The sequence below is a fragment of the Myxocyprinus asiaticus genome, chromosome 34 (genome assembly GCF_019703515.2).
Source record: "Myxocyprinus asiaticus isolate MX2 ecotype Aquarium Trade chromosome 34, UBuf_Myxa_2, whole genome shotgun sequence".
Taxonomy (NCBI): Eukaryota; Metazoa; Chordata; class Actinopteri; order Cypriniformes; family Catostomidae; genus Myxocyprinus; species Myxocyprinus asiaticus.
In genome coordinates this window covers 30,745,020-30,771,806 of record NC_059377.1, presented here as the reverse complement: position 1 = coordinate 30,771,806, position 26,787 = coordinate 30,745,020, and the positions used below count along the sequence as shown (strand labels likewise).

Genomic DNA, 26,787 nt, shown 5'->3' with positions numbered 1-26,787 from the left:
TCTCAGTCTGGCCGGAAACATCAGTGCAAAAACGATATTTCTTTGATGCAAGATTTTCTTACACTCCTTGAATGGCTCGCGTTTCTCTCATCAAATTCGCAAAGTCCTGGAACAAGAAAATACTGTGATTCTTTCAAGAAAGCCTTCCCTTGTTCCTCGCCTGGCGCAACACAAGATCTTTATCGGATGATCTCAGAAATTTGACCAAAATCGATCAGGGCCTGTTTCCCTCAGTAGATCTACCCGCCGGAACTCTGTGAGCTCGCTCGATTTCCAGCCCGCGGCCCTTTATGTCGATCAGACTCGGGAAGAGTTAATCCAAGAATTACACCATATCTCTGCCCTCCTCATGCTCAGGAATTCCAACAATTCGGATGTTATTCCTGCGATTTCTATTCTCAAGATCTTTTTCCAAGAACACATTCAAAATCAACTTTGGTCACGGGTGGATTAGCGGGTAATTCCCTCTCCGATGACTCAAGACAATCGATTCGTCTCTCAACATCCGACACTCTTGTGACTAACTCAGAGAATTTTGTTTCCATCGCCGTAATCGATCGACGTATAACAGCGAGATCCTCCAAGTCAGCAAGAATCCTGGACAGTTGATGCTGGATCTCCTCTCTCGTCGCATCAACCAAATCGAGTCCCCGGTCTGTAGGCCTGACGGGGCTTTCATCCTGAGCACGTAAGTGTCTTTTAATGTCTCCAGAGCCCAAGGATTTTGAATTCTTTGCCATATTTTACCTCAAAGAGCAAATGTGTAACTGACTGTATCGAATTTCACCAGGTTATCACATAAACATAATGAAAAATTTAGCAAAGTGCGCAGAGCTCATTGCTCACACGTCAGCTCCCTGCATGGCGTCACGTGACCCTCCCTATCAAACCGCTTATTAAGAAGCCACAACTTTATCCTGGAGAACTGGCTAATTATAGACCGATTTCAAATCTCCCGTTTATGTCGAAAATACTAGAAAAGGTAGTATCCTCCCAACTATGTTCATTTCTACAGAGAAATAGTATATATGAACAATTTCATTCAGGATTTAGGCCCCATCACAGTACAGAGACTGCACTTATCAGAGTTACAAATGACTTGCTCTTATCATCTGATCGCAGCTGCATTTAAATTCTAATGCTTTTAGATCTTAGTGCTCGACACGATAGATCACGACATTCTCTTGAATAGGCTAGAGAATTATGTTGGCATTTGTGGAGTTGCATTAGCATGGTTTAGAGGTTTATAGAACAGCATTCTTCCACCTAAGAAATATTGCTAAATTACGACACATGCTCTCTGTTGCTGATGCCGAAAAACTAATTCACGCGTACATGACCTCAAGACTAGATTATTGTAATGCATTACTGGGAGGATGTCCAGCAAGATCAATAAATAAACTTCAATTGGTTCAAAATGCAGCAGCCAGAGTGCTGACTAGAATCAAGAAATATGATCATATTAGCCCCATTTTATCGTCTTTATATTGGCTGCCTGTTAAATTTCGTATTAATTTTAAAATTCTGTTAACTACACACAAAGCTTTGAATGGTCTAGCTCTGCAGTACTTCTACCACGATATATTCCATCATGTTCATAATGATCGCAAAATTCTGGCCTGTTAATAGTTCCTAGAATATCAAAATCCAAAAAAGGAGTTAGATCCTTTTCATATTTGGCTCCTAAACTATGGAATAGTCTCCCTAACACTGTTTGAGATGCAGACACACTCAGTTTAAGTCTAGACTGAAGACTTATCTATTTAGCCAGGCATATACCTAATTTATCCTTCAATTCACAATTAGGCTGCTTTAGTTAGGTCTGCCGAAACCAGAAACCAGAAATATTGATCATGATTTATAACTCTGCAATAAATTGAATGGCATCTATGCTAATTTCATTCTATTTGCTTCCCTGTCTCAACTTCAGGACTCCTATCCTGAGGTCACCAGAACTGGCTGGATCCAGCTCCATTACTGCTTTGTGTTGGACTCCACTGCTATGTATCTCTGAGTGATGACAACTAATAGCAGCCGATGCCAGCCAAACATCACTTCAGTCTATTACGATGAACTTCAGAGGATGAACTGATGCCAACTCCAACCATAAGACATGGGATACTTCATATGCTATTGCCTGAACCTTGGATTTAGGATAGACCTCACCGAAATTACCAGCCGGTTGAACTGCGATACACCTAAATGATCTCTGCCTGCATCACCTCAGTCTAATGATGGACTACACTTTTGAAAAGGAATACATAGACTATCAATTAATTGCCAACAAAACCGTTCATCAGCCAACTAACAAGGACAATTGCATCTATGTGAACTTCTGCAGTTAATCAAGGATGGACTTCAAAGACATTAGTCATTAATCTGACAGTTCATACAAAATCTTTGTTTAAACACTGACCCTTAACACTTACTTCGTTTAATAATTTTAAACCATGACTTGCACTATACATAAGTAATATTGGCATTAAATTCATGATGTTAGCCAGAGGGGAACTGGCCCCCAGAGTGAGCCTGGTTTCTCCCAAGGTTATTTTTCTCCATTAACCAACATCTTACGGAGTTTTGTGTTCCTTGCCACAGTCACCTTCAGCTTGCTCACTGGGGTCTAAATACAATTATTATTTAATCACTTATTTTTAAACTATTCACAATCATATTTTATCAAACTACACAATGATGACTCTAAGACATTATAGATATTACAGTTTCATTTTCTGTTAATGCATGATTTTCTGTAAAGCTGCTTTTAAACGATGTGTGTTGTGAAAGGCACTATACAAATAAAAATGACTTGATTTTAATGTTGCTGGAGGCCTCTTTACAGCCTGAATCTTGACCAGTTTTCTCTGTCTTCTCATCAATTTTGGAGGGATGTCCTATTCTTGATAATGTCACTGTTGTGCCATACTTTCTCCATTTGTTGATGACTGTCTTCAATGTGTTCCATGGTATATCTTATGCCTTGGAAAAATCTTTTGTAGCCCTCACCTGAGCGATACCTTTCAACAATGAGATCCTGCTGATGCTTTGTTAGCTCGTTGTGGCCCATGGCCCTTGTAGTAGCATGCAACCAAGATGATGTCAGAAAAATCCTACAAGAACAGCTGAGATTTATTTGGAGTTAATCAGAGTCATTTCCGGTGAAGACAGGTGTGTACTATTTCACATGAGCTTGATGATTGGTTGATTCTGAACACAGCCACATACTCAATTATAAAAGGGTGTGCACACTTATGCAGTTTTCTTTTTTTTTTTCTGAAATGTGCCACTTTGGTTTTCAGTGGCATTGCATAGGTTGTAGTTTTTACATTAAAGGTGCAAAAAGTCTGATATGATTTATCTTTGTTTCATTTTTTACATCACAAAAACCTGCTGTTTTAACAGGGGTGTATAGACACTTTATATTCACTGTATATACATATACTTATATACAGTGCATTCAGAAAGTATTTAGACCCTTTCATTTTTTTCACATTGTTATGCTGCAGCCTTAAAATGTTGATATTGCATACAAATCGGATGAGGACAACCAAATTCAAACTTGCGTCTGGAATGTATTTTGTCATATTCATAGTCACTGGTGAACACAAACAACCATTGTGTAGTTTGATTTAACAATTTTTTTCCCACATCAATCTACACTCCATACCCCATAAAAAAAAATAAAGAAAAAAAAAAAAAAAAAAAGATTTTTGATAACTTTGCAAATGTATTCAAAATAAATAATCTGAAATATCACATTGACATAAGTATTCAGACCCTTTGCTATGACACTTGAAATTTAGCTCAGGTGCATCCCATTTCTATGGATCATCTTTGAGATTTTTCTACACTTTGACTGGAGCCCACCTGTGGCAAATTCAATTGATTGGACATGATTTGGAAAGGCACAAACCTGTCTATATACGGTCTCACAGCTGAAAATGCATATTGGAGCAAAAACCAAGCCATGAGGTCAAAGGAACTGCCTGCAGAGCTCAGAGACAGGATTGTGTCGAAGCACAGATCTGGAGAAGGCTACAATTTTTTGCATGCATTGAATGTTCCCAAAAGCACAGTGGCCTCCATAATTCTTAAATGGAAGTTAGGAACAACCAGGACTCTGGCCGCCCAGCCAAACTGAGCAATTGGGGGAGAAGGGCTTTAGTAGAGAGATGAACAAGAACACGATAGTCACTCTGTTTGAGCACCAGAGATCATGTGTGGAAATGGGAGAAACTTGCAGAAGGACAACCATCACTACAACACTCCACCCATCTGAACTTTATGGCAGAGTGGCCATATGGAAGCCTCTCATCAGTGTAAGACACATAAAAGACTGAACTGTTTGGCCTCAATTCCAAGCATCATGTCTGGAGGAAACCAGGCACCACTCATCACCTGCGCAGTACCATCTCAACGGTGAAGCATGGTGGTGGTAGCATCATGCTGTGGGGGTGTTTTTCAGAGACAGGGACTGGGGGACTGGTCAGGGATGAAGGAAAGCTGAACACAGCAAAATACAGAGATATCCTTATTAAAAACCTGGTCCAGAGCGCTCAGGACCTCAGACTGGGCCGAAGGTTCACCTTCCAACAGGACAATGACCCTAAGCACACAGCCAAGACAATGCAAGAGTGGCTTAGGGACAACTCTGTGAATGTCCTTGAGTAGCCCAGCCAGAGACCGGACTTGAACCCAATCGAACATCTCTGGAGATACCTGAAAATGGCTGTCCACCGACGGTCCCCATTCCAGCCTGACAGAACTTGAGAGAATCTGCAGAGAAGAATGGCAGAAAGTCCCCAAATCCAGGTGTGCAAAGCTTTTCGCATCATACCCAAAAAGACTTGTGGCTGTACTCGCTGCCAAAGGTGCTTCAACTAAGTACTGAGTTAAGGGTCTGAATACTTATGTCAATAAAATAGTGAAGTACTAAATCAAACTGATAGAATAGAAAAGGTAAAACAGTGAAAGAGCAAATGTAAAGAAAAAAGTTAAAGAAAATTATAGATCAACTATGGAAATTTTAAGTAAACTCACCTCTACTGTTACTACAGCCTGGGCCAGATCAGACAGCTCTGCAATGCGTGGGTTAGTGGCCAGTGCTCTACAGACATAAAAGAAAGTGTGAGTGTATGAAAGTGTGAATATTGTTATTCATGAGGGTTAGAATTCTTCCTGAAAATGACAATGAATCTGAAAAACGAACAAATAAAATGATAAAACTTCAATCTTACAGTCCAGTAACACAAAAGAAAATGGTTTTATATTATTCGACTGGATGAAAGCACACATTTGTATGCACCTGAGTAAGCAGCATTTCAGAGTCTGACTATTTTTTTTTTTTACTAAAAAAAAATGCAAAAATACTAAATCAATGGTACATACACCTTATTAAATAACATTTGACCTTAACAGTGTCATACACCACAAAAACGTACATTTATTTGTAAAGAAACATTTGTACATTCATAAATATTGTGCAGATTAAACAATGATAGCCAGATGTTCACATTGCTCTCATGACCTAATCTCCATGTATATTTTAAGACCAACTTTAAATTGATGAGATAAAAGAATCTTTTCAACTCAGAGTTTGATTATTCAGAAACAACTTTTTCAAATGTCTTAATGTTGAGTTATAACCTCCCAATTTGAGTGGAAGGATTGGTTAAACGTTCACCAGTGACTATGAATATGACAAAATACATTCCAGACGCAAGTTTGAATTTGGTTGTCCTCATCCGATTTGTATGCAATATCAATAAATACATATGAAAAAAAAACAAACAAACATGGAAACGTTATCTTTATGCTGTTTGGTTTTTAGTAATAGATGCCTCTCTCTTCATTGCATGTTTAACGCTCTAAACATGCAAACCAGCAATTACATTACAAATAAAAACGGGAATTGAACATGATGCGACTGCGTAATCAATTAAAAGTAAATTAGCTTCAAAAATTTTCTTTTCAGACTTTCAAATTTATTCCTCTGAGAATAACTTTAAAATTGCTTCTCATTTTTCCTCATTGATTGTAACGCTTTACCTGAAAATCACCTTGCTATTTGTCAAGTTAAAATATCAGTTTAAAATTAAGGTTCACTGTCAAGTTCAATCAATGTAGTTCAAAAACGGACTGCAGGCAAATGTTCCAATACACACGTATCAGAGTTGAAAGCGACGACAAAGCAAGTGCGTAGCAGCCGCGGGGGACACGTACCCCGCACTCTTTAAAAAGTAGATTTTTGTCCCCCACACTTTTCCAAGCTAAACCCAAACAGAGTCCAGATGGTGGATTTGTATACAGTATTCTTTGCGTTTTGTTACTTTGGGCTGATTGAGCGACCATCCAGCCAATAACAGGTGAGTTTCATGAGCAAAACAACCCTTACGTAACAGGCCGTCAGTCAGACAGTCTAATCAACGTGGCTCCATTAATTTCTACAAAGTTGCTTTCAACAATGCTCATTTATCCATGTTTTTTTTATCGGCATGTTGATCTAAATTAATAATCTAGAGATGAGGAACACACAAACGAGAGTTATTTATTGGCATATCATTTTTGATTGGCAGCATTACATGAAATGCACTGCAGAAAACAAAAACAAAGGACAATCCTTTCTTTAAAGCACACATTGTAAGTGGAGTTTATTAGTGATCGCCCAATATGGGTTTTTTTAAAGGCCGTTGTCGACATCTAGAGAGCAGGGTGGCCAATAGGCCAATACTAGGGATGTGCCCGAAGTCGAATACCTTATTCGGAAAGGCACGAATAATGACTTCAAAACGAATAACGGATAAATCAGAATAATATAAAAAGTATTTCAGTGATTTCAGATCGGATGGGCGCAGTCTCGACTCCGTTTGTGGTCTCTGTTAATTGTGCGCATCTGGAGCTTATCAAGTGTAACATTAAGATACGACATCATATACACATTCCACTTCTTGAAATATCTATGTTAATGTATCACACGATTCACACATGATTCCCATGTATTCATTTATAGCCTAAACCTGAGCGCAATGTTAAATTCCTGAAATTCGTCTATTTGTCTCTCAAAGTTGAACACATTTATATTCACATCAGTGATTAAGGTAATTATCTGGTTAAGACTTTATTCCAAAAAATGCTCCATAGAGTATTCATCTATTAGGAATATTCCTCCTTATGTAAAACGAAGTAACTGAAACCTGCTCCGTCTTTATTTCTTCTTCTTTAAACTGTGCTACCTCTGGTGAGGCACTATATAAATGTAACATTATTATTATTATTATTATTATAATTATTATTTAACTAAATAACGGTGTCTTATCGTAAAAATTCCTGATAGATTTACGGGATGTTCACCTGCTTGTTGGCTATATTGATTTTATTTTCACTTTTTAATGTTTGAATTTGCATTTATTATTCATTGCAAAATGTGTGCTTGACATTTCACATTTTGCTTAACACCTCCTGCCTTCAGAATAATGTTGTTATACATGCACAGACAAATGAAAATTCTGTTTCATGCAGATATTAATATAAGAAATCTCCTGACAGTTTAAACAGCCTGGATTGCCTGCTTGGATTGTCACGGACTGACCATCATGATTTGCAAATCAGAGGAACTTTTGATCCTGATACTGAAGTTTTGATACTGGCTGATCAAAAATTAACTGGATTTTCGTGAGGTTCATCATCTGTTTAAATGAGATATCTGCATATTTGCAGATGGTATATAATAAGTCTTATTGATATTTGCCTTTTATCATTAGAAAAGTTACAGAGAACTGTTGAGGAAAGACTGCTAGAATACATCCTTCAGAGGAAGACTCCACAGTTTGCTGGATCTGCTGAAGTTGTGTGAGGTTGGTATATTAAATCGGTTTAAACTAGATATGTGCATATTTGCAGACGGTATATGATTAGTTTTATCGATATTTGCCTTTTTATCATTAGACAAGACAGTTAAAAATTACAGGGAACTGATCAGGGAGAGAGGGAGAATGTAAAAGATGAGCACTTTAACATTAAGCTCAAATGCTTCTGCCGCAGCTCTGATATGCGGACCGTTTACATGAGACTGTGTTGCACACATTCTATTATTCTAATACTGGTCTATTGTTGTAGTAACACGAAGCACGTAACAACAAAATGAACCGTGACTGGTCGTTTATATGTCTCAGTCGCTTCACATGCAAGCAGGTGATTCTCAGAGCCCTCAAGAAAAAATTGGCCACACAGGAAAATTTATCGGCTGATGCCGATGATTAAGAAATTTGTGAGGTAATAGTTTGATTGGTTGTTTTTGCCAATTTAAGCAGATTACTTGATCCGTGTTAAATATGTAAAAAAAAATTTAATATCAGCTCCTGTTTTTTACCTCTATGTTGGTGTGCAGTCGACAAACTGTAGGGATAAAGATAGATCTGCTGTGTTCTTAGAACACTTAGGCATTTTACTGAAGTGAATAGACATGTAGAACATGCTTTTTTATACATGAAAACGTATGGACGTTACTGAAACTCATAATTATTAAAAGACTATTATTGCAGTCTTTTGATAAAGGTCATGCTCAGCAGCTCATAAATTGTAGGGAAATTATAGATTTGATTTGTTCTTATAATGCTTAAAGCCTCTACTAATGTCTCTTTGTTGGTCTGTAGACATACAAATTTTAAAGGATTAAAATTTTCTTTTGATCGTTGATTCAGTGATTAACTAATTTCACACAAGATACTCATTTGTCACCACCTTCTGGCATTACCAGAAATGGTCACTGAATTGAATTAATTGGATCTAAACAAATTTTGGTGAACATAATCAAAACACTCGAGCCACATGGATACATTTAAATCCCACAATGCACAAGCACAGAGTAAAAAATTATATTGTGCAGTTGCACTATTGTCATTATTGTAATTGATTAAATCATTTATTCAGGACTAGCTTGTGCTCAGTCTTTTATTGTCATGTGTAAAACAGAAACAAGTGCTCCACAAGATGCCCTTTATTTTTGCAGCTAATTTTGCAAAATTATGCAATTAATAAAAAAATGCAGGACATTTGATTCCTGGAGGGACCTTAGTTCGGTTTTGGTGATCAAAACCGACCCTGAATTGCCGTTCTTCTTATTGGACAGGTAAGCTTACATAACTGCAAAGCATGTGAAATATAGTGCCATAAGGATTGATCTGTGTAATTTTAACTTGATCTTGCCTGCTAACGCTGATGAATTGCAAGCTACCTTGCTTCGTAACTTTCAAATAATTTCAACTATCTTCTCTTTATACTAAAAGTCAGGTTAATGTCAATGTTAATCTGTAATTATTCAGCAAGGAAAACTACAATAATACATGAAATGAATGCTAGACAATGTTCAAGATAATGCAAAAAGCTCCATTCATTAGTGTAACGTAACTTGGTTATACAGAAAATATATACATTCTATTATTATAAAACAATAGTGCATCAATATATCAAAATGTCAGTTGTGATGGAATCACATCAATACTGAATTGTATCAACATATTTATAATGTACAGTCTATTGTATAAACACCTACTGTCATCATCCACCAAATTTAGCTAACAACTATTGATAAAGCTGGCTAGCTAGCTAATGCCAACATAGCCTATCATATAAATGCAGTCAATGTATCATGCAAAGAAAAGTGATTACTTCAAACTACAGTCTCGCATAGTCAGACCTATAGCCACACTTTGTTTTAGCCCTGTTCCAGCACTGGAGAGTCAAATATAATACGCAGTCTCAAAGTTTGTAGTAAAACAATCATAACTGTGTAATTGTAATTGTAATTATACTACCTCATCTGTCAGCATGTATAGTATATTTTTAATATCAAATATAGAAATAAAGGTACTAATGCAAAAAAAAAGGTTGGTAAGCCAGAAACCTGTAAATGTGACTGTGTGACTACACTATGGGAAATACACATATGTTGTTTTTAACTTAGGTAAAGCGAAACACATATATGTTGTTTTTGACTTAGGTAAAGCACACTCAGCAAGGTTAATGTACACTCAGCAATATTATATTTAGAATAGTCCACTGTGGAGAAAAAACATTCCTTAGACACTGGAAGACACAGCCAAGACATTCTAGTATGTTTAGATTGTTATATTCCATATACTTAGAATGTATACTTTCATAATAAATTAGTTTAAAACTTTGGTTTTTTTTTTTTTTTTAAATAAGCTTAGTGTTGAGATTCCACAATTAAAAAAAGAAGTCAGATGGTCTGATAAATAATAGTGGCGAGCTGAGACAGGTGGGGAAGCAAGCCCATTGGTTAAGATAACAAGAATGTATGATTAGTGGGTCAAAAAGAGATAACAGAAATGTATAAGAATGAGAGTTTGGAACTGGGAAGACAGAACGGACAGCTGGCCTTCTCAAGTTTGTTGGTTTACTCAATAAACTTTAACCTTTGACATCTGGAACCCCTGGCTCTGAGAATTTTCTTGCACAGAGGGAAAGAATCTACACACGATGTCGGTGAATCACGTTCAGCCTCTTTGTACGTTATGTCATTGTTTTGGTCGATGCACGCTCGCGTCCCTATGGAGTATGTGCACAAGCACGAGCAACAGGTAGCTGGCTGCAGTTCACATAATGGCCACAGTTGTTATTAATAACAAGGGTTTCTGAATCTTACATACTGCACCTTTAACAGGCATGTTTATTGAAAACAATTGAATGAATAGCGCAGGACCAATAGAACAACCCAGCCTGTTCTAAATGGAATTCACCAAGTAAAAGTTACTTAACATATTAAAACAGTCAGTACATTGTTGAAAATAATTAACAGGTAGGCTAAGCCAAATCTACGAGAGAAAAAATATGCACTGAATAGTTGCATGTATTACACAATGTGCAGTCGTGCATTAGCCATTGATCTAATATGACAGCTGTTCGGTAAAGAATGTTAACCAATAAGTTACGATGTACATTTTTTTTTTTTTTTAAGAAGCTATAGGATAGAAAAAGTAGGCCTGTGACGTCGCCTAAATTAACCTAATGTATTCTAAACATGACGTGCACACAGAATAAAAGATAGTTTAACCCATTAAGCAGTCGGCACCTCATTGAAAATAGCCTTCTTAATCAGCAGATGTAGGGTATGTTTACACGACAACGATGTACTAAAAACGGAAAAGTTCTTCCTTTGCGTTTTTGAAAAGTTTCGCGTACAGACGACAACGTTATCAAAACGATCCCCGTTCACACGGATCCGCTAAAATGACTAAACACGCTGTATTATGCATGCCAGGCCAGTAGTTGGCGATGTCACTTTGTAAAGAAACACTACGCGCCTGCACACAAGCATTCTTCCAAAGAACAGTGAAAACAAACAATGAAGATGGAGAAAGCATCAAGCAATTTTGTCTGGACAGACGATGAGGTTGCTTTATTACTACAATTACTTTGCTGGAGAAGCGTCAATAAACTCAAAATCTTGAGCAGCACAAACACAGTACTGTAGTCCGCCACTGTAGTTTTGAATGTCTCGTGTGTTGTTTTGAAGTACTCACGTGCATGCCTATAGACTGAACTCTCAAGACTTATTCAGTAAACTCTGCTCATTTTTACCATCACTTCGTCTCCTGCCTTCTTCTGTATTCCCGCTCTTGGACTGGTAGGAGAGTGAGTTAACATAAGCTGTTGATGTTGACTGGTTTTGGATATCAGACAGAACTCTGATATATGGATATCTTCTGACGGAGATAGAGATCTTGTGTACACTGGATCTAACATGCATTTTCACTGCCTCATGTTTTCATATTCTAAGCATATCATTGAATACTGCACATGGCATCACATCTCTGTCTATAGGCTATATACAAAAGCGGTGGGTGAATGAATTGCAGGGTAAAAGGTACATCAAATAAAATTATGTAAATCAATAACATTTAAAATACAAATACATTTTTCCCATCTGAGTCCATACATTAATTTCAAGATTTTCAAATTGCAGGTTCTGCCTACTGTACAATGTTCACACTCCATACAAAACACTCCAAATGAATAAATTGTTGATTATTGTTATTTGCACAGACACCAGTATTCATATAATTATACATCTCAAATTGATGTCTATCAATCCATCATTCTTTATATAACACGTAATACACATGCGCATGATGTCATCATTTTCACAAATTCGCTTTTTTGTATGTTTACACGGAGACGATAATGGCATCCTTTTCAAAAACTTGCACTTTGAAACCCGTTTTCAGGCCCTAAAACGTTGTCGTGTAAACGAACCCTTAAAAAAATGGCATAACTAGACTAAAACAGTCATTTTCTAGGCTACTTACTCAAAAGCATAAATTTTTTGATGAGTAAAATTAACATGTTGACATGGTCACCAGAGGCAGCTATCCTGCGCTTGAAAAAGCCTGCACAGCGGAAAAATAACATACAAACACGCACAAATTTAAAGAAGACTCAAATGTGAAAACATCAATAGGGACTTTTCAACGTTTGGAAATCTGATTCCCGCACCACCACCAAAGTGATTTCATACCTAATTTGCTGAGTTTGCTTGTCTAGCGAGAGGGCATTTTCCTGCATGCGTCGCTAGTGAGAGAGGGAAGAAGCACGCGCAGCACATATTTAAAATATGTAACCTTAATATGACAGTAATTTAAGCACAGTCTCTGTAAAAATATAAAGCCAAGCGGGGGTAAAAATGTTGATCAGTTTAATGGGGGGAAATATTAACCGACTAGTAATTCCAGTGCCAACTAGCAGCATCAGAACCATTTAGCCAACTAGTCTCATACATCCCTATCATGATAGCATATCATGGAAGTCTAGGCTAACTGAAAAACACAAATGACACATCTTTAATTTCAAAATCTATAACTTCAGTGATATACTATTATGTGTTACTTATGGTTTAAAAGTCATAAAATGTTGTATTTACAAAGTTATATTGACACAAAAAAAATGATTTTAAAAGGATTTCAACTCAGCCAGTGAATATAGTACCCATTAATAGGTCCCTCAGCCAATGGAATTGCTGTGATGTCAGAGGGAGACCCGATTTTCAGGGGGAACTCGATTTCTCACGACACCGGCTTGTTTTCATCTAGTGATGGGAACCTGTTCTTTTGGACAGTTAAAAAAACGATTCACCAGTTCTTTTACATCATCGCATAATGACGTCACTGTACATAACGCTGATACCCCGGCATCGTGGAACACGTTCAAACACATTCAATAAAGCCATATTGCTGATTATTACATTTTATTTCATTAAGTTAGAATAATAGGGGTGTTTGTCATCAGTGCTTCATTCAGTTGTCTTACAATACATCCTACATTAAAGTTTTGCACCTAAAGCACCCAATACATGACACTGATATATAAACACGGATGTTCTATGTGTCTGAAGAATCTAAAGTGATTAAATTAGTCTTATAGAATACTAGTCTTACAGAAACCATGATCCAGCTCATAACAACTTCAAATATAATCTGCATGCACAATACTCAATAGTCAAATTCATTGGGCCCTGGGTAGCTCAGTGGTAAAATACGCTGGCTACCACCCCTGGAGTTTGCTAGCTCGCTAGTTCGAATCTCAGGGCGTGCTGAGTGACTCCAGCCAGGTCTCCTAATGTGATGACTCACAAACTTCTGTGATCGACTCAATGTACTGTTGACCCAAGAGCTGCTGCCCCAGATCAGTGTGCTGTTGACTCAAAAACTGTTGCGACCGGATTATCTTCATACGTTGATAAAGCAGTAATACAATCAAGTCATAAACATATTTCCAGTCTGTTTTATTTGTTATATTTTTCTGCTGTTCAGCAAAATACACCAGAAACATACACTTCGCCATTTAACCACACACATACTAAGTATCAGCCGCTCATCAGTTCTCAGTATGTTGGACACCTCTGAAAGAGGCGATTCTCAGTTCAGTGTACTGTTAACTCAAGAACTGTTGCGACCGGAGTGTTCAGTCTGATTTTTGAATAAGCGAGCGGTTTGTTGCACCTTCACCTTCTGATATATGACTCCGATGGTTCAGCTAAGGCAGGTTTGTGACAGGACAAGTTAACGTGGTGCCTATAGACCTTATTCACGTAAGCGCCATCTTTGATTTTTAATGGGAATGACAACGAGGCTGTGAGGAATAGACTTAAAGACTGTTCAATGGCACGAATGATATAAAGCTGTATAAAGCTCCTAGATCACATCTGATTTTCTACAACTCATGTTGTCTGGAGTTCTTTGTATACTGAATGTTCTTGGACAGACATTGTATCAATGTTTTGTCCACGGAACGATCCAAAAACACTTTAAACTGCAGTACAGCCCATTGAATAGACTGTAAGTCTCTCCCTCACAGCCTCGTTGTTATTCCCATTAAAAATCAAAGATGGCACAAGCGTGAATAAGATTGTGAGAAAAGTTGACCTCTCAAGTTGACCTTTTAGTAAATATATTTAAGCAAGCTCACATTTAACAGCTAGTACTCGTATTTCCATAGTGTGTGTGTGTGTGTCAGTAACGGAAATCATGTGGAAAGGGTTCCCCGTTTCACTCCTCTGAGTGTCTCAGGTCAAAAGTTGAACACCATCTAGTTGAACTCTTCTATTCTAGAATATTTTCGTTTCATTTACGTAATTAATGCAGAATCTGTATGCATGTCTTCTTCAAATAAGGCAATGATTGATCTCATTGGACAATGTAGTTAGTGTACTGCTTTTCCTGTTCCTATAAAGGTATATAATGCTGTGCTGAACAATAAAGTACAAGAAATCTCTGATGCATACTTAAGTGTCTGTCATTTCTCCCCTCATGAGGATCCGGATCAAGACTGCGACTGCAGACCTGACTTGATACTTAGGGGCCAATCCTGAAAAATTCCTAACAGACCTGGTGTCAGAAGGTGGGATATTTCCAGACAGGTAGGACAAAATTATATACAATTTTAAGAACTCCTGTCTGCTGAAATATTACACATACAATTTGGTAGAGAATTTGATGGTCACGCCTACAGTCGGGAAGTTTTATACCTCAAATTCACGACTGTAGTCGGGAGTCCTCTTTTTAAGGGTTGACGGTAGCCTTATTTTGAAAGATAAATAAGAAGGAGATTCTAATCTCAAAGTCAATTTTCTCTGGGAGTCGTCCTCAGTGGAGTGGACGGTAGCCTTATTCAGATTGAATAGGAAGGAGATTATATTCTCAAGAAAAAATGTATATTGGACTGCCGTCCTGTTCTCCGTCCAGATAGCATTTTTACTAACTTGCTTCATTCCTCTTGACTAACCACTATATACCTGAATTCTCATACTGTGGTGACATGATGGGACAGGAGATAAGCCATCCTTTACCGGAGCAAACACCAAAACAATGGACGTTTCGTAATAATCAAGGTTATAATACTGAGCCGTTTGCTGATGACACGACGGTGGTAGGTCTGATTACTGACAATGATGAAACAGCCTACAGAGAGGAGGTGCACACTCTGACACACTGGTGTCAGGAGCACAACCTCTCCCTCAATGTCAGTAAGACAAAGGAGCTTGTGGTGGACTTCAGAAGAAAAGACAGAGAACACAGCCCCATCACCATCAATGGAGCACCAGTGGAGAGAGTCAGCAGCTTCAAGTTCCTGGGTGTCCACATCACTGAGGAACTCACATGGTCCATCCACACTGAAGTCGTTGTGAAGAAGGCTCATCAGCGCCTCTTCTTCCTGAGATGGCTGAGGAAGTTTGGAATGAACCGCCACATCCTCACACGGTTCTACACCTGCACTGTAGAGAGCATCCTGACTGGCTGCATCTCTGCCTGGTACGGCAATAGCACCGCCCACAACCGCAAAGCACTGCAAAGGGTGGTGCGAACTGCCAGACACATCATCGGAGGTGAGCTTCCCTCCCTCCAGGAAATATATACCAGGCGGTGCGTGAAAAAAGCTCGGAGGATCATCAGAGACTCCAGCCACCCGAGCCATGGGCTGTTCTCACTGCTACCATCAGGTAGGCGGTATCGCAGCATCAGGACCCGCACCAGCCGACTCCATGATAGCTTCTTCCCCCAAGCAATCAGACTTCTGAACTCTTGATCTCCCACGATCAAATACATCAGCACTGCACTTTATTACCCTTACTCTTATATCTCACACCGGACTGTCATAGAATATAATATAATAATAATATAATTTATCTTAACAACTGACTATCAACCGACAGCCTGAATGTCAATACAGTACAATACTGTACATTCTATATATATATATATATATATATATATACATATATATATACATATACACACACACATACACACACATACTTTTTATATATTTTTATTTTTATTGACTAATGTGTATCTATATAGTGCGTATTGTATACTGTACAGTGTATGTTATTATTTGTATACTGTTGAGTGTAATTATGTGTATAACAGATATTTAATTATGCTGTGTTAATTTGATGCTATTGTAAATTGGTACTGTCTCATCACTGTCACGACTGCTATGTTGATTGGAACTGCACCCAAGAATTTCACACACCATTGCACTTGTGTATATGGCTGTGTGACAATAAAGTGATTTGATTTGATTTGATATACAAGTAATTTGGCTTGGTGGTCAAAAAAAAAAAAAAACCCCAGTTAGATCTGTACCCTAGAGATGGCTTATTTGACGATCGAAATATGAATGAGGCCAAATTGATGGTAAAGGCGGGTGGGGAGATCCACAATGGGATTCCTGACTAAACCTAAACCAACCCCAGTAATGGCACAAGTCGTACAAGATAAGAACAATAGAAATTGCTATTACTGTGGCAAGCTGGGACACTAAGCGCGAATGTCGGAAAAGACAATATGATCTAAAACAGTGCAGAAGCAGGCACAATCGCTGACAGGACGACCGTGGAATCGTGATGACAACTGAAATGACCAAAATGCTCCACATAATTGACCTCAGAGCGCTCTGCACCTGCTTATCCAACAGAGTGGACCCCACATTAGGGATGCCCGCCGAGTACTGAACCCTCGTTATATTGTCTACCTTCTGTTTTGCATTTTGCCGATTCTACCTTGCCCTTTCTTGAGCTATGTTGATCGTAAACTTTATACATTCTTGGTAGACACTGGCGCTTCTAAAAAGCAGGGCACTGTTACGAAGGCTCAATTACGGGACGCACCATAAACTCAGTAGGAATTAACGGCATCCCTCTAAAATGTCAAATGACTCCAAAATTGCCCGTTACCTCCCCAGATGACCCAACTCCATTTAAAATGAATGATTTTGTCATTTTACCTGACTTTTCATTCTGCTTATTGGGGCGTGATCTGATTAACAAAATTGGTGCCAAGATACCATTTGAATCTAACTTATTGCAACTTATATTTTCTTCAGTGTATTCTCAGTCTGTGTGTACAGGAACTTGTGGTGAAGTGCTCAGCTCAACATCTGTGAAGTCTTCTGATGTGAAACAGGAACTACTCAATGTCAACCCAGCATTGTGGGCCGCCCACAAAGATGAGGCTGGCCTAACTGACGTTAGGCCATATGTGGCTAAACTTCGGTCTAACATACCAGTATGCTGCAAACAGTACCCACTCTCAAAAGAAAAGGAAGAAGGTATTGGTTCAATAATACAATGGTTGCTGTCACAAGGTATATTGAAACCAACCAATTCACCATATAACACACCAATCAATCCTGTCAAAAAGGCTAATGGTATGTGGTGACTAACACAAGATTTGAGGAAAATTAATGATTTAATTGTTCCATTGTCTCCTGTGGTGCCAGATGTGTACACAACTATTAATTCTGTTCCAGCAGACCACAATTATTTTACTGTTATTGATCTGTGTTCTGCCTTTTTCAGTGTGCCAGTCTTGCCTGTCACGCAGCCCCTGTTCGCGTTCATGTACGGAGGTCGACAGTACACGCGGACAAGAATGCCCCAAGGATTTAGAGACTCGCCTGCTGTGTTCTCTGCTGTAGTGCACGCTACTTTGAAAGACACCAAGCTGCCACCACAGACCTGTCTGCTGCAATACGCTGATGACATCCTGGTTTCAAGGCGTCAAAAGATATGCTGCAATGGGTGAAACTGAGAGTTGACTATCTGGGTCATGAGCTGCAGAAAGGAACAATAGGAAAAAGTTTGAATCTCCACAGATAGAATCAAGACAATAACCACCTTTCAGCATCCGACAACAAAGACCCAAATGCAAAGTTTTCTGGGCCTAGTTAATTATTGTCGAGCCTGGGTCCCGAACTGCTCATTGTACAACAAGATATTGAGAGAGGCCACACTCTCAGGGGCCGAAGAGCGTAACAGTTTAAGTTCCCCATCAGCTCTAGGTTTGCCAAACTATGGTGAACCTTTCCATCTGTACGTGCATGAGGCTGGAGACACAGCAGCAGCGATCCTCGCCCAGTCCCATGGTGGAACATACAGACCGGTGGCGTACTTGTCGAAGACATTAGATGCAGTTGCCAAAGGCCTCCCTGCGTGTCTGTGGGCAGTTGCTGCTGCAGCATTGATGGTACTAGACGCAGAACGCATTGTTCCCACACCCTATGACTGTGCACACCTTGCATCAGGTAGGAGCAATTATGCATAATATTAATACACAACACATGACAGCACAACATTGATCGGTGTATGAGGCTATTTTGTTGGCTACTGCTAATCTGACTATTAAACCAACCTCCGTTGTGCATGGTCCAACTTTGTCATTGCATAAGTTGTTAACCAATGACCAGTTTTCTGATGATTCACATGATTGTTTGGATCGTCTGCATGCATCCACCTCTTGTAGGCTGGACGTTTTCTCATCCTCCCTAGAGGAGGGGGATCGCTGGTATATAGATGGGTCATGTTCAAAACCGAATGATGCTGTATACTGGTGTGGTTATGCCGTAACTGAACTTCCAAATCGTATTATCGAAGCATATACGCTTCCATACAAATCCGCACAAGCAGCTGAGTTGTTTGCATTGATTAGAGCAAGCCAATTGGCCAAAGACAAATCAATCAATATATATACAGACTCAAAATACGCATATGGGTGGTGCACGATTTTGCCCGTATGTAGGAAGAAAGAGATTTTAAGACAGCCGAGGGCAAACCGATATCCCATCATAATCTAGTAGCAGAGCTCCTGAGAGCAGCACAGTTGCCTGCTAAACTGGTTGTAATAAAAGTAGCAGGACACATGACAGGAGATTCTGAGAAGGCAAGGAGAAACAGATTGGCTGATGAGGTTGCGAAATGGGCAGCGAAGGAAGTTGTGGTAAGTCCTGATCTAAATCAAGCAGATGAAACTGTTTCGATGATGCAATCCACTTTAGTCAGAGATATTGACATCAAATTGTTGCAGGCTAATCCATCTGAATCTGATCTCTAACATTGGGCCTCTAATGAAGTAAAACCAGATCAAAATAATTTGTTACAAGACAAACAAGGGCATCTAGCTTTACAAAAAACAGCCATAGTAGTACTTTGCCGACATTATCATGGTATTTCTCACGTGTCAAAAGAAATGGTAATCCAGTCAATTAATCAAATTTATTGCATAAACGGGGTAGTAATTTAATCCTGGATTAATGTTTAACGCGCGCACAGAATAATAGACATAAGCCTATAGAACACGACTCGTTACCGCATCCGGAACTACCATTCCAACATCTGCAAAATGATTTTACCCACATGCCGCCGTGTCGAAACAAACTATTATTAGTCATTGTGGACCGCTTCTCCAAGTGGACGGAAGCCTTCCAGTGTGCGAGGGAAAATGCTAAGACCTGGTTAAAATTTTAGCTAAAGAAATAATACCGAGGTTGGGTATCCCGTCATTCATTGAACGCTATAATGGCAAACAGTTTGCTTCAAAGGTAACACAGCTCTTAGCAAAAGAACTAAACATAAACTGGCATTTTAACATATCGTATAATCGTAGAACTAACCGCACTCTGAAAGAATACCTACATAAGGCCTGTACTGAAACAGGAAGAACATGGGTTCTCAGAATGTCACCATACTCTACCCAAGCTTTCTCAATTTAAAATACTAATGGGTAGGCCTTTCCCGACCCCATGGGTTTCTTTCCACAGGTGATACCGAGGTGGTGATTGCAGAATATGTGGATTCCCTCATTAAGACATGAAATGGCATAAATGATGATGTCTCTCTCTCTCCCTGCAGATAGTCTTACTCACCCATTTGTCAACGGGTTCTGATCAGGTGTTTAAAACCTACTAAGTTGGGGGAGCCAAAGTATCTGGGCCCAGCTACTGTCCTGGCGGTGACCAGAACCAGTGAGCCAACGGATCTTCAACCACAGTGGATACATGCAAGCTGCGTGAAACCTGCACCTGAGGAGAGCCCGACTATTTCGAAAGCGAACGGTGAAAGTACTGGAGGAGCTGAACACGCAGTGCCAGTGCCTAACCGGGAACTTGAGAATTAGAAGGGCCAGAGGAGGGACGAAAATTACATAATATTGCTATGCTTCATTATCTACACTTACACGCTGTCAAAGTCAACTGAGATTCTGAGTGATCCTTCCAGGATCAAAGCGGGCATTGTGAGAAAAGTTGACCTCTTAAGTTGACCTTCCAGTAAATATATTTAAGCAAGCTGACATTTAATGGCTAGTACTCAGTTCCTATTTTCATAGTGTGTGTGTGTGTGTGTGTGTGTGTCAGTAACGGAAATCATGTCGAAAGGGTTCCCGGTTTCACTCCTCTGAGTGTCTCAGGTCAAAAGTTGAACACCGTCTAGTTGAACTCTTCTATTCTAGAATATTTTCGTTTCATTTATGTAATGAATGCAGAATCTGTATGTATGTCTTCTTCAAATAAGATAATGGTTGATCTCATTGGACAATGTAATTAGTGTACTGCTTTTCCTGTTCCTACAAAGGTATATAATGCTGTGCTTTGACTTGATACTTAGGGGCCAATCCTGAAAAATTCCTAACAAATATCTATAACGTTTTTTTTTTCCTCATCTAAATTTAGCTTCATTAATCAGCATGTTAGGAGCCTTTCATAACAAACAAACTGATTTTTGTTCTAATTTTGTGAAAATTAATCAAAGATGTTATCATCTCTGGCATGGATGGCAAATAAAGAGAACCAAAACTTTTAAATTACAAGTTCTCCACTGTTGAGAAAATTTCTATTATATCATAGTCAGCCTATTTATACCTACAGCCTATATATCTATATATAGCAAACAGCATTTTTATGCTGCACTGTTATGTAAAATGTTTGTGTTAGCAGATCGTCACTTTTAGGAATATATAAAAATGGCCCATTCAGACTTAAATTTTACACATTTTCTTTCAGGAGACACCCCTGAAATCCCATACAGTATTTTCTGATCTATCAAAAGGCCTCCTATGTCCCATACATAGTTATGTATTCTGAATGTAAAAAATATATTCACACAAAAAATGGACTGCTGTCATTCAGCTTAAAAATGAACTGTTGAGCTTATCTTTTAATATTCATATCCAATTGCCCTCGACTGATGAACTCTATGAAATATATTAATCTTTTTGTAGAGAAGATCCCTCAGACCCCAACACCTTTGGCCCCCCCAATGTCCTCATCCCTGTACAGTTTTGAAGAGACTACTGTGAATGTTTATTTATTTATTTTTTACAAAGTACTATTGCTGCCAACGTGAAGTTAGAATAACTATATACACACACACACACACACACACACACACACACAGTTGAAGTAGTAGTTTGCGTATACCTTAGCCAAATACATTTAAACTCGCAATTCCAAACATTTAATTGCAGAAAACATTCCCTGTCTTAGGTCAGTTAGGATCACTACTTTATTTTTAGAATGTGAAATGTCAGAATATATATATATATATATATATATATATATATATATATATATATATATATATATATATATAGAGAGAGAGAGAGAGAGAGAGAGAGAGAGAGAGAGAGAGAGAGAGAGAGAGAGAGAGAGAGAGAGAGAGAGAGAGAGAGAGAGAGCTTTTCAAATTCCCAGTGAGTCAGAAGTTTACACACACTTTGTTAGTATTTGGTAGCATTTCATTTAAATAGTTTAACTTGGGTCAAACTTTTTGGGTAGCCTTCTACAAGCTTCTCACAATAAGTTGCTGGAATTTTGGCCCATTCCTCCAGACAGAACTGGTGTAACTGAGTCAGGTCTGTAGGCCTCCTTTCTCGCACACGCTTTTTCAGTTCTGCCCACAAATTTTCTATCGGATTGAGGTCAGTGCTTTGAGATGGCCACTCCAATACCTTGACTTTGCTGTCCTTAAGCCATTTTGCCACAACTTTGGAGTAATGCTTGGGGTCATTGTCCACTTGGAAGAACCATTTGCGACCGAGTTTTAACTTCCTGGCTGATGTCTTGAGATGTTGCTTCAATATATCCACATAATTTTCCTTCCTCATGATGCCATCTATTTTGTGAAGTGCACCAGTCCCTCCTGCAGCAAATCACCCCCACAACATGATTCTGCCACCCCCATGCTTCACAGTTGGGATGGTGTTCTTTGGCTTGCAAGCCTCACCCTTTTTCCTCCAAACATAACGATGGTCATTATGGCCAAACAGTACAATTTATTTTTCATCAGACCAGAGGACATTTCTCTAAAAAGTAAGATCTTTGTCCCCATGGGCACTTGCAAACTGTAGTCTGGATTTTTATGCCGGTTTTGGAGCAGTGGCATCCTCCTTGCTGAGCAGCATTTCAGGTTATGTCGATATAGGACTTGTATTACTGTGGATATAGATACATGTCTACCCGTTTCCTCCAGCATCTTCACAAGGTCCTTTGCTGTTGTTCTGTGATTGATTTGCACTTTTCGCAAATTATACTTGCGTACTATTGTTTGTACAGATGAACGTGGTACCTTCTGGCATTTGGAAATTGCTCCCAAGGATGAACCAGACTTGTGGAGGTCCACAATTTTTCCTCTGAGGTCTTGGCTGATTTCTTTTGATTTTCCCATGATGTCAAACAAAGAGGCATTGAGTTGAAGGTAGACCTTAAAATACATCCACAGGTACACCTTCTATCAGAAGCTATTTGTCTAAAGGCTTGACATCATTTTCAGGAATTTTCCAAGCTGCTTAAAGGCACAGTTAACTTAGTGTATGAAAACTTCTGACCCACTGCAATTGTGATATAGTCAATTAAAAGAGAAACAATCGGTCTGTAAACAATTGTTGGAAAAATTACTCGAGTCATGCACAAAGTAGATGTCCTAAATGACTTGGCAAAACTATAGTTTGCTAATATTAAAACTGTGGAGTGGTTAAAAAAATTAGTTTTAATGACTTCAACCTAAATGTATGTAAACTTCTGATTTCAAATGTGTGTGTATATATATATATATATATATATATATATATATATACACACACATACACACACACACTGATAATTTTGCAGTGGTCCATTAATTTTTCCATTAAAAAAATTAATGGACCACTGCAAAATTATCAGTTTCTCTGGATTTTAGGTATGTGTTTGAGTAAAATGTTTTTTTTTTTTTTTTGTCTCTATAAAGTAAATTTCTTCCAAATAAAAATATTGTCATTTAGAGCAATTACTTGCAGAAAATGACAACTTGTCAAAATAACAAAAAATGAAGCAGTGTTTTCAGACCTCGAATAATGCAAAGAAAACAAGTTCATATTCATTTTTAAACAACATAATACTAATGTTTTAACTTAGGAAAAGTTCAGAAATCAGTATGTGGTGAAATAACCCTGATTTTCAATGACAGCTTTCATGCGTCTTGGCATGCTCTTTACGAGTCTTTCACATTGCTGTTGGGTGACTTTATGCCACTCCTGGCGCAAAAATTCAAGCAGCTTGGCTTTGTTTGATGGCTTGTGGCCACCCATCTTCTCTTGTTCACATTCCAGAGGTTTTCAAAGGGTTCAGGTCTGGAGATTGGGCTGGCCATGACAGGGTCATGATCCGGTGGTCCTTCATCCACACCCTGATTGACCTGGCTGTGTGACATGGAGCATTGTCCTGCTGGAAAAACCAATCCTCAGAATTGGGGAACATTGTCAGAGCAGAAGGAAGCAAGTTTTCTTCCAGGATAACCTTGTATGTGCGTTTGATTCATGCATCCTTCACAAAGACGAATCTGCCCAATTCCAGCCTTGTTGAAGCACCCCCAGATCATCACCGATCTTCCACCAATTTTCACAGTGGGTACGAGACACTGGCATGAAGGCCTCTCCAGGTCTCCATCTAACCATTAGACAACCAAGTGGAGGATCGGTGATGATCTGGGTGTGATTCAGCAAGGCTGGAATCAGGCAGATTCATCTTTGTGAAGGACACATGAATCAAGCCACGTACAAAGTTATTTTCTTTGCATTATTCCAGGTCTGAAAACACTGCATCTTTTTTGTTATTTTGACCAGTTGTCATTTTCTGCAAATAAATGCTCTAAATCGCAATATTTTTATTTGGAATTTGGGAGACATTCTGTCAGTACTTTAAAGAATAAAACAACAATTTTCACTTTACTCAAACACATACTGTACTTATAAATAGTAAATCCAAAGAAACTGATAATTTTGCAGTGGTCTCTTAATTTTTTCCAGAGCTGCATAAATTTCATAGCCATACTGACTACTGACACCAATAAAGTTATTATTATCCGGAACTATGCTGGTAAGGAAATAGAGAGGTCGGACCTTTAGGAACTTTAATTGAATACCCCTGCTCTATAGGCTTGTTTGTGTTCAGTTCAGCACTGCAGCACATATTCAAAGGGCTCCATTTTCATGACCAAAACAATGAACAATGGTAGCGAAACATAGCATATTTCAAGCAGGTGAGACATGGGCGAGCACGACAACGGCCAACAGTCCCAGAGAGGGTGATAGAGAACATAGAGAACATACAACACATACATCGCAGTCCGGAGCAGCGCAGGTGACAAACAGAGCAGGGGATGCCTTGCATTTACACTACCAAATTCTTATGAATGGGCTGTCTTAATTTATTTCGAAGTTGCTTGACATAAAATGGAATATATAATAGGACGCAGACAGTGCAATAAATGGAGAAGAACCTCAAAATTAAATTGCACTTGACCCAGCCCATCAGCGCTTTGTGCACGTGGTTACGTTAACCCACTTGTACCTAGACTCTGCGCATGCTTGCACGAAAATAGAAAAACTTCATGGCCATGCCCACTGATTTTGTGCATATGACATATCGCATTGCGCTTAAGGCATAGCGCCCATATTTCTCAAAAGGGCCCAAAGGGAGAGAGACAATACCTGCACTTCACAGTGAGGAAAATATCCATCTGTTGCCAAGGAACCTGCATCATTTGAAGGTGTCTCTGCATTACCTCACACTGATCAACACTGAAAACACATCCAGCCTCGACAATCTAAACACAATAACACACAGAGATTACTTATGGCATTACTTCAGGTTGTTTTAAATGCCTAACAGGAGATAATCTTAAATTTAGATCCTTTCTCACTTTATCAGTTCAGCTGATATGCAGCCTTAGATGATCTTGCAGGAGGCAAAAAACAAATCTTGATGATATGAGGGCAATAATGACAATTTGTTTTTGTTTTGTTTTTTTCATTTTTGGGTGAACAGTACCTTTAAAACTAAACACGCTGAAGTGCAAATGCAAAAGGATCTGGAGATGAAGTTTTGTATTTAAAAATTAACATGTATAGAACATCTTTGCTCTCCATTATATTATAATGATCTAATGCTCAGAATGTGAACATTACCTTTGAGGTGAGGAGAATGAGCTCTGGTACAGAGTTGATCAGTCCTCTTTCCCTCACATGTTTAAAAACAGCTAACACAATCTCAGATGGAGGCTAACACACATAGATTACAAACACAAATGTTGACATATATGAAGTTATGCACACACACATTACTTTTGATTCATCAATTGCATTTGACCACAAACACACTCACCAGCCTCTTGTATGTGAGAAGTAAGTTGGTGACTACCAAAAATTCTCTCAGTAAACCCAGATTAAGAAGAGAAGAGAGCAGAGAATTTACAGTCTCCTGACTAAATTTCACACTGGGAGAACTTCTGCTGTAATATCCCATAAACACCTCCACTTCATGTAGAAAGATGGACAAAAACAGACAGCATCAATTTGAACCTTGAAGAGAGAGTTAACCGAAAAATATATATATATATTTTAATCATCATTTACTCACCTTCATGCTGTTCCAAACCCATATGACATCTTTTTTCTCTGGAACACAAAAGTAGATGTTAGGAAGAATGTTAGCCTCAGTCACCATTCACTTGCATTGTTTGGGAAAAAAAGATGCAATGAAAGTGAATGATGACTGAGGATAACATTTTGCCTAACATCTCCATTATTGTTCATCAGAAGAGTGAAAGTCAAACTGGTTTTGAACAACAGGAGGGTGAGTACAGTATATGATAACAAAATTTGCATTTTTGGTTGAACTATCTCTTTAAGCTTGTCATGATATTTTGTAGGACTCTGTAAAAATATTGATTTCCGATGCATCTAGATCTTCGTTTGAATGATTTTGAGATCCATTCTTAAATCCCAAGATCGATCTTTTACTCTATGTGGCAACCCTCGACAAAGTGATTAAATCACTTGCATATGCGACCAAATTTCGCGCTATGCAAGTAAAAATGTCTGTGTTTATTCACTGGCTGGTACACTTTCAGATTTCACTCCAGTGTTTGAGTAGCATAGTGGTGAAGAAATTTAGCATCCT

At 38.6% G+C, this 26,787-nt stretch overlaps 1 protein-coding gene and 1 long non-coding RNA gene across 2 annotated transcripts in view; one reads left to right on the top strand and one right to left on the bottom strand.

Moving 5' to 3' along the window:
• Nucleotides 1-26,787, bottom strand: part of topaz1 (testis and ovary specific TOPAZ 1) — a 57,096-nt gene that overhangs the window by 16,661 nt on the left and 13,648 nt on the right. The window contains exons 8-11 of the mRNA XM_051670584.1: nt 25,990-26,141; nt 25,794-25,886; nt 25,317-25,432; nt 5,041-5,107 (exon numbers count right to left, since the gene is read on the bottom strand). Coding sequence (XP_051526544.1) covers nt 5,041-5,107; nt 25,317-25,432; nt 25,794-25,886; nt 25,990-26,141 — 428 coding nt within the window. The remainder of the gene's footprint in view (nt 1-5,040; nt 5,108-25,316; nt 25,433-25,793; nt 25,887-25,989; nt 26,142-26,787) is intronic.
• LOC127425013 (uncharacterized) lies at nt 17,212-21,133 on the top strand. Its single transcript, XR_007894548.1, has 3 exons — nt 17,212-17,724; nt 17,876-18,600; nt 20,204-21,133. It is a non-coding gene; the product is annotated as an uncharacterized LOC127425013 (long non-coding RNA).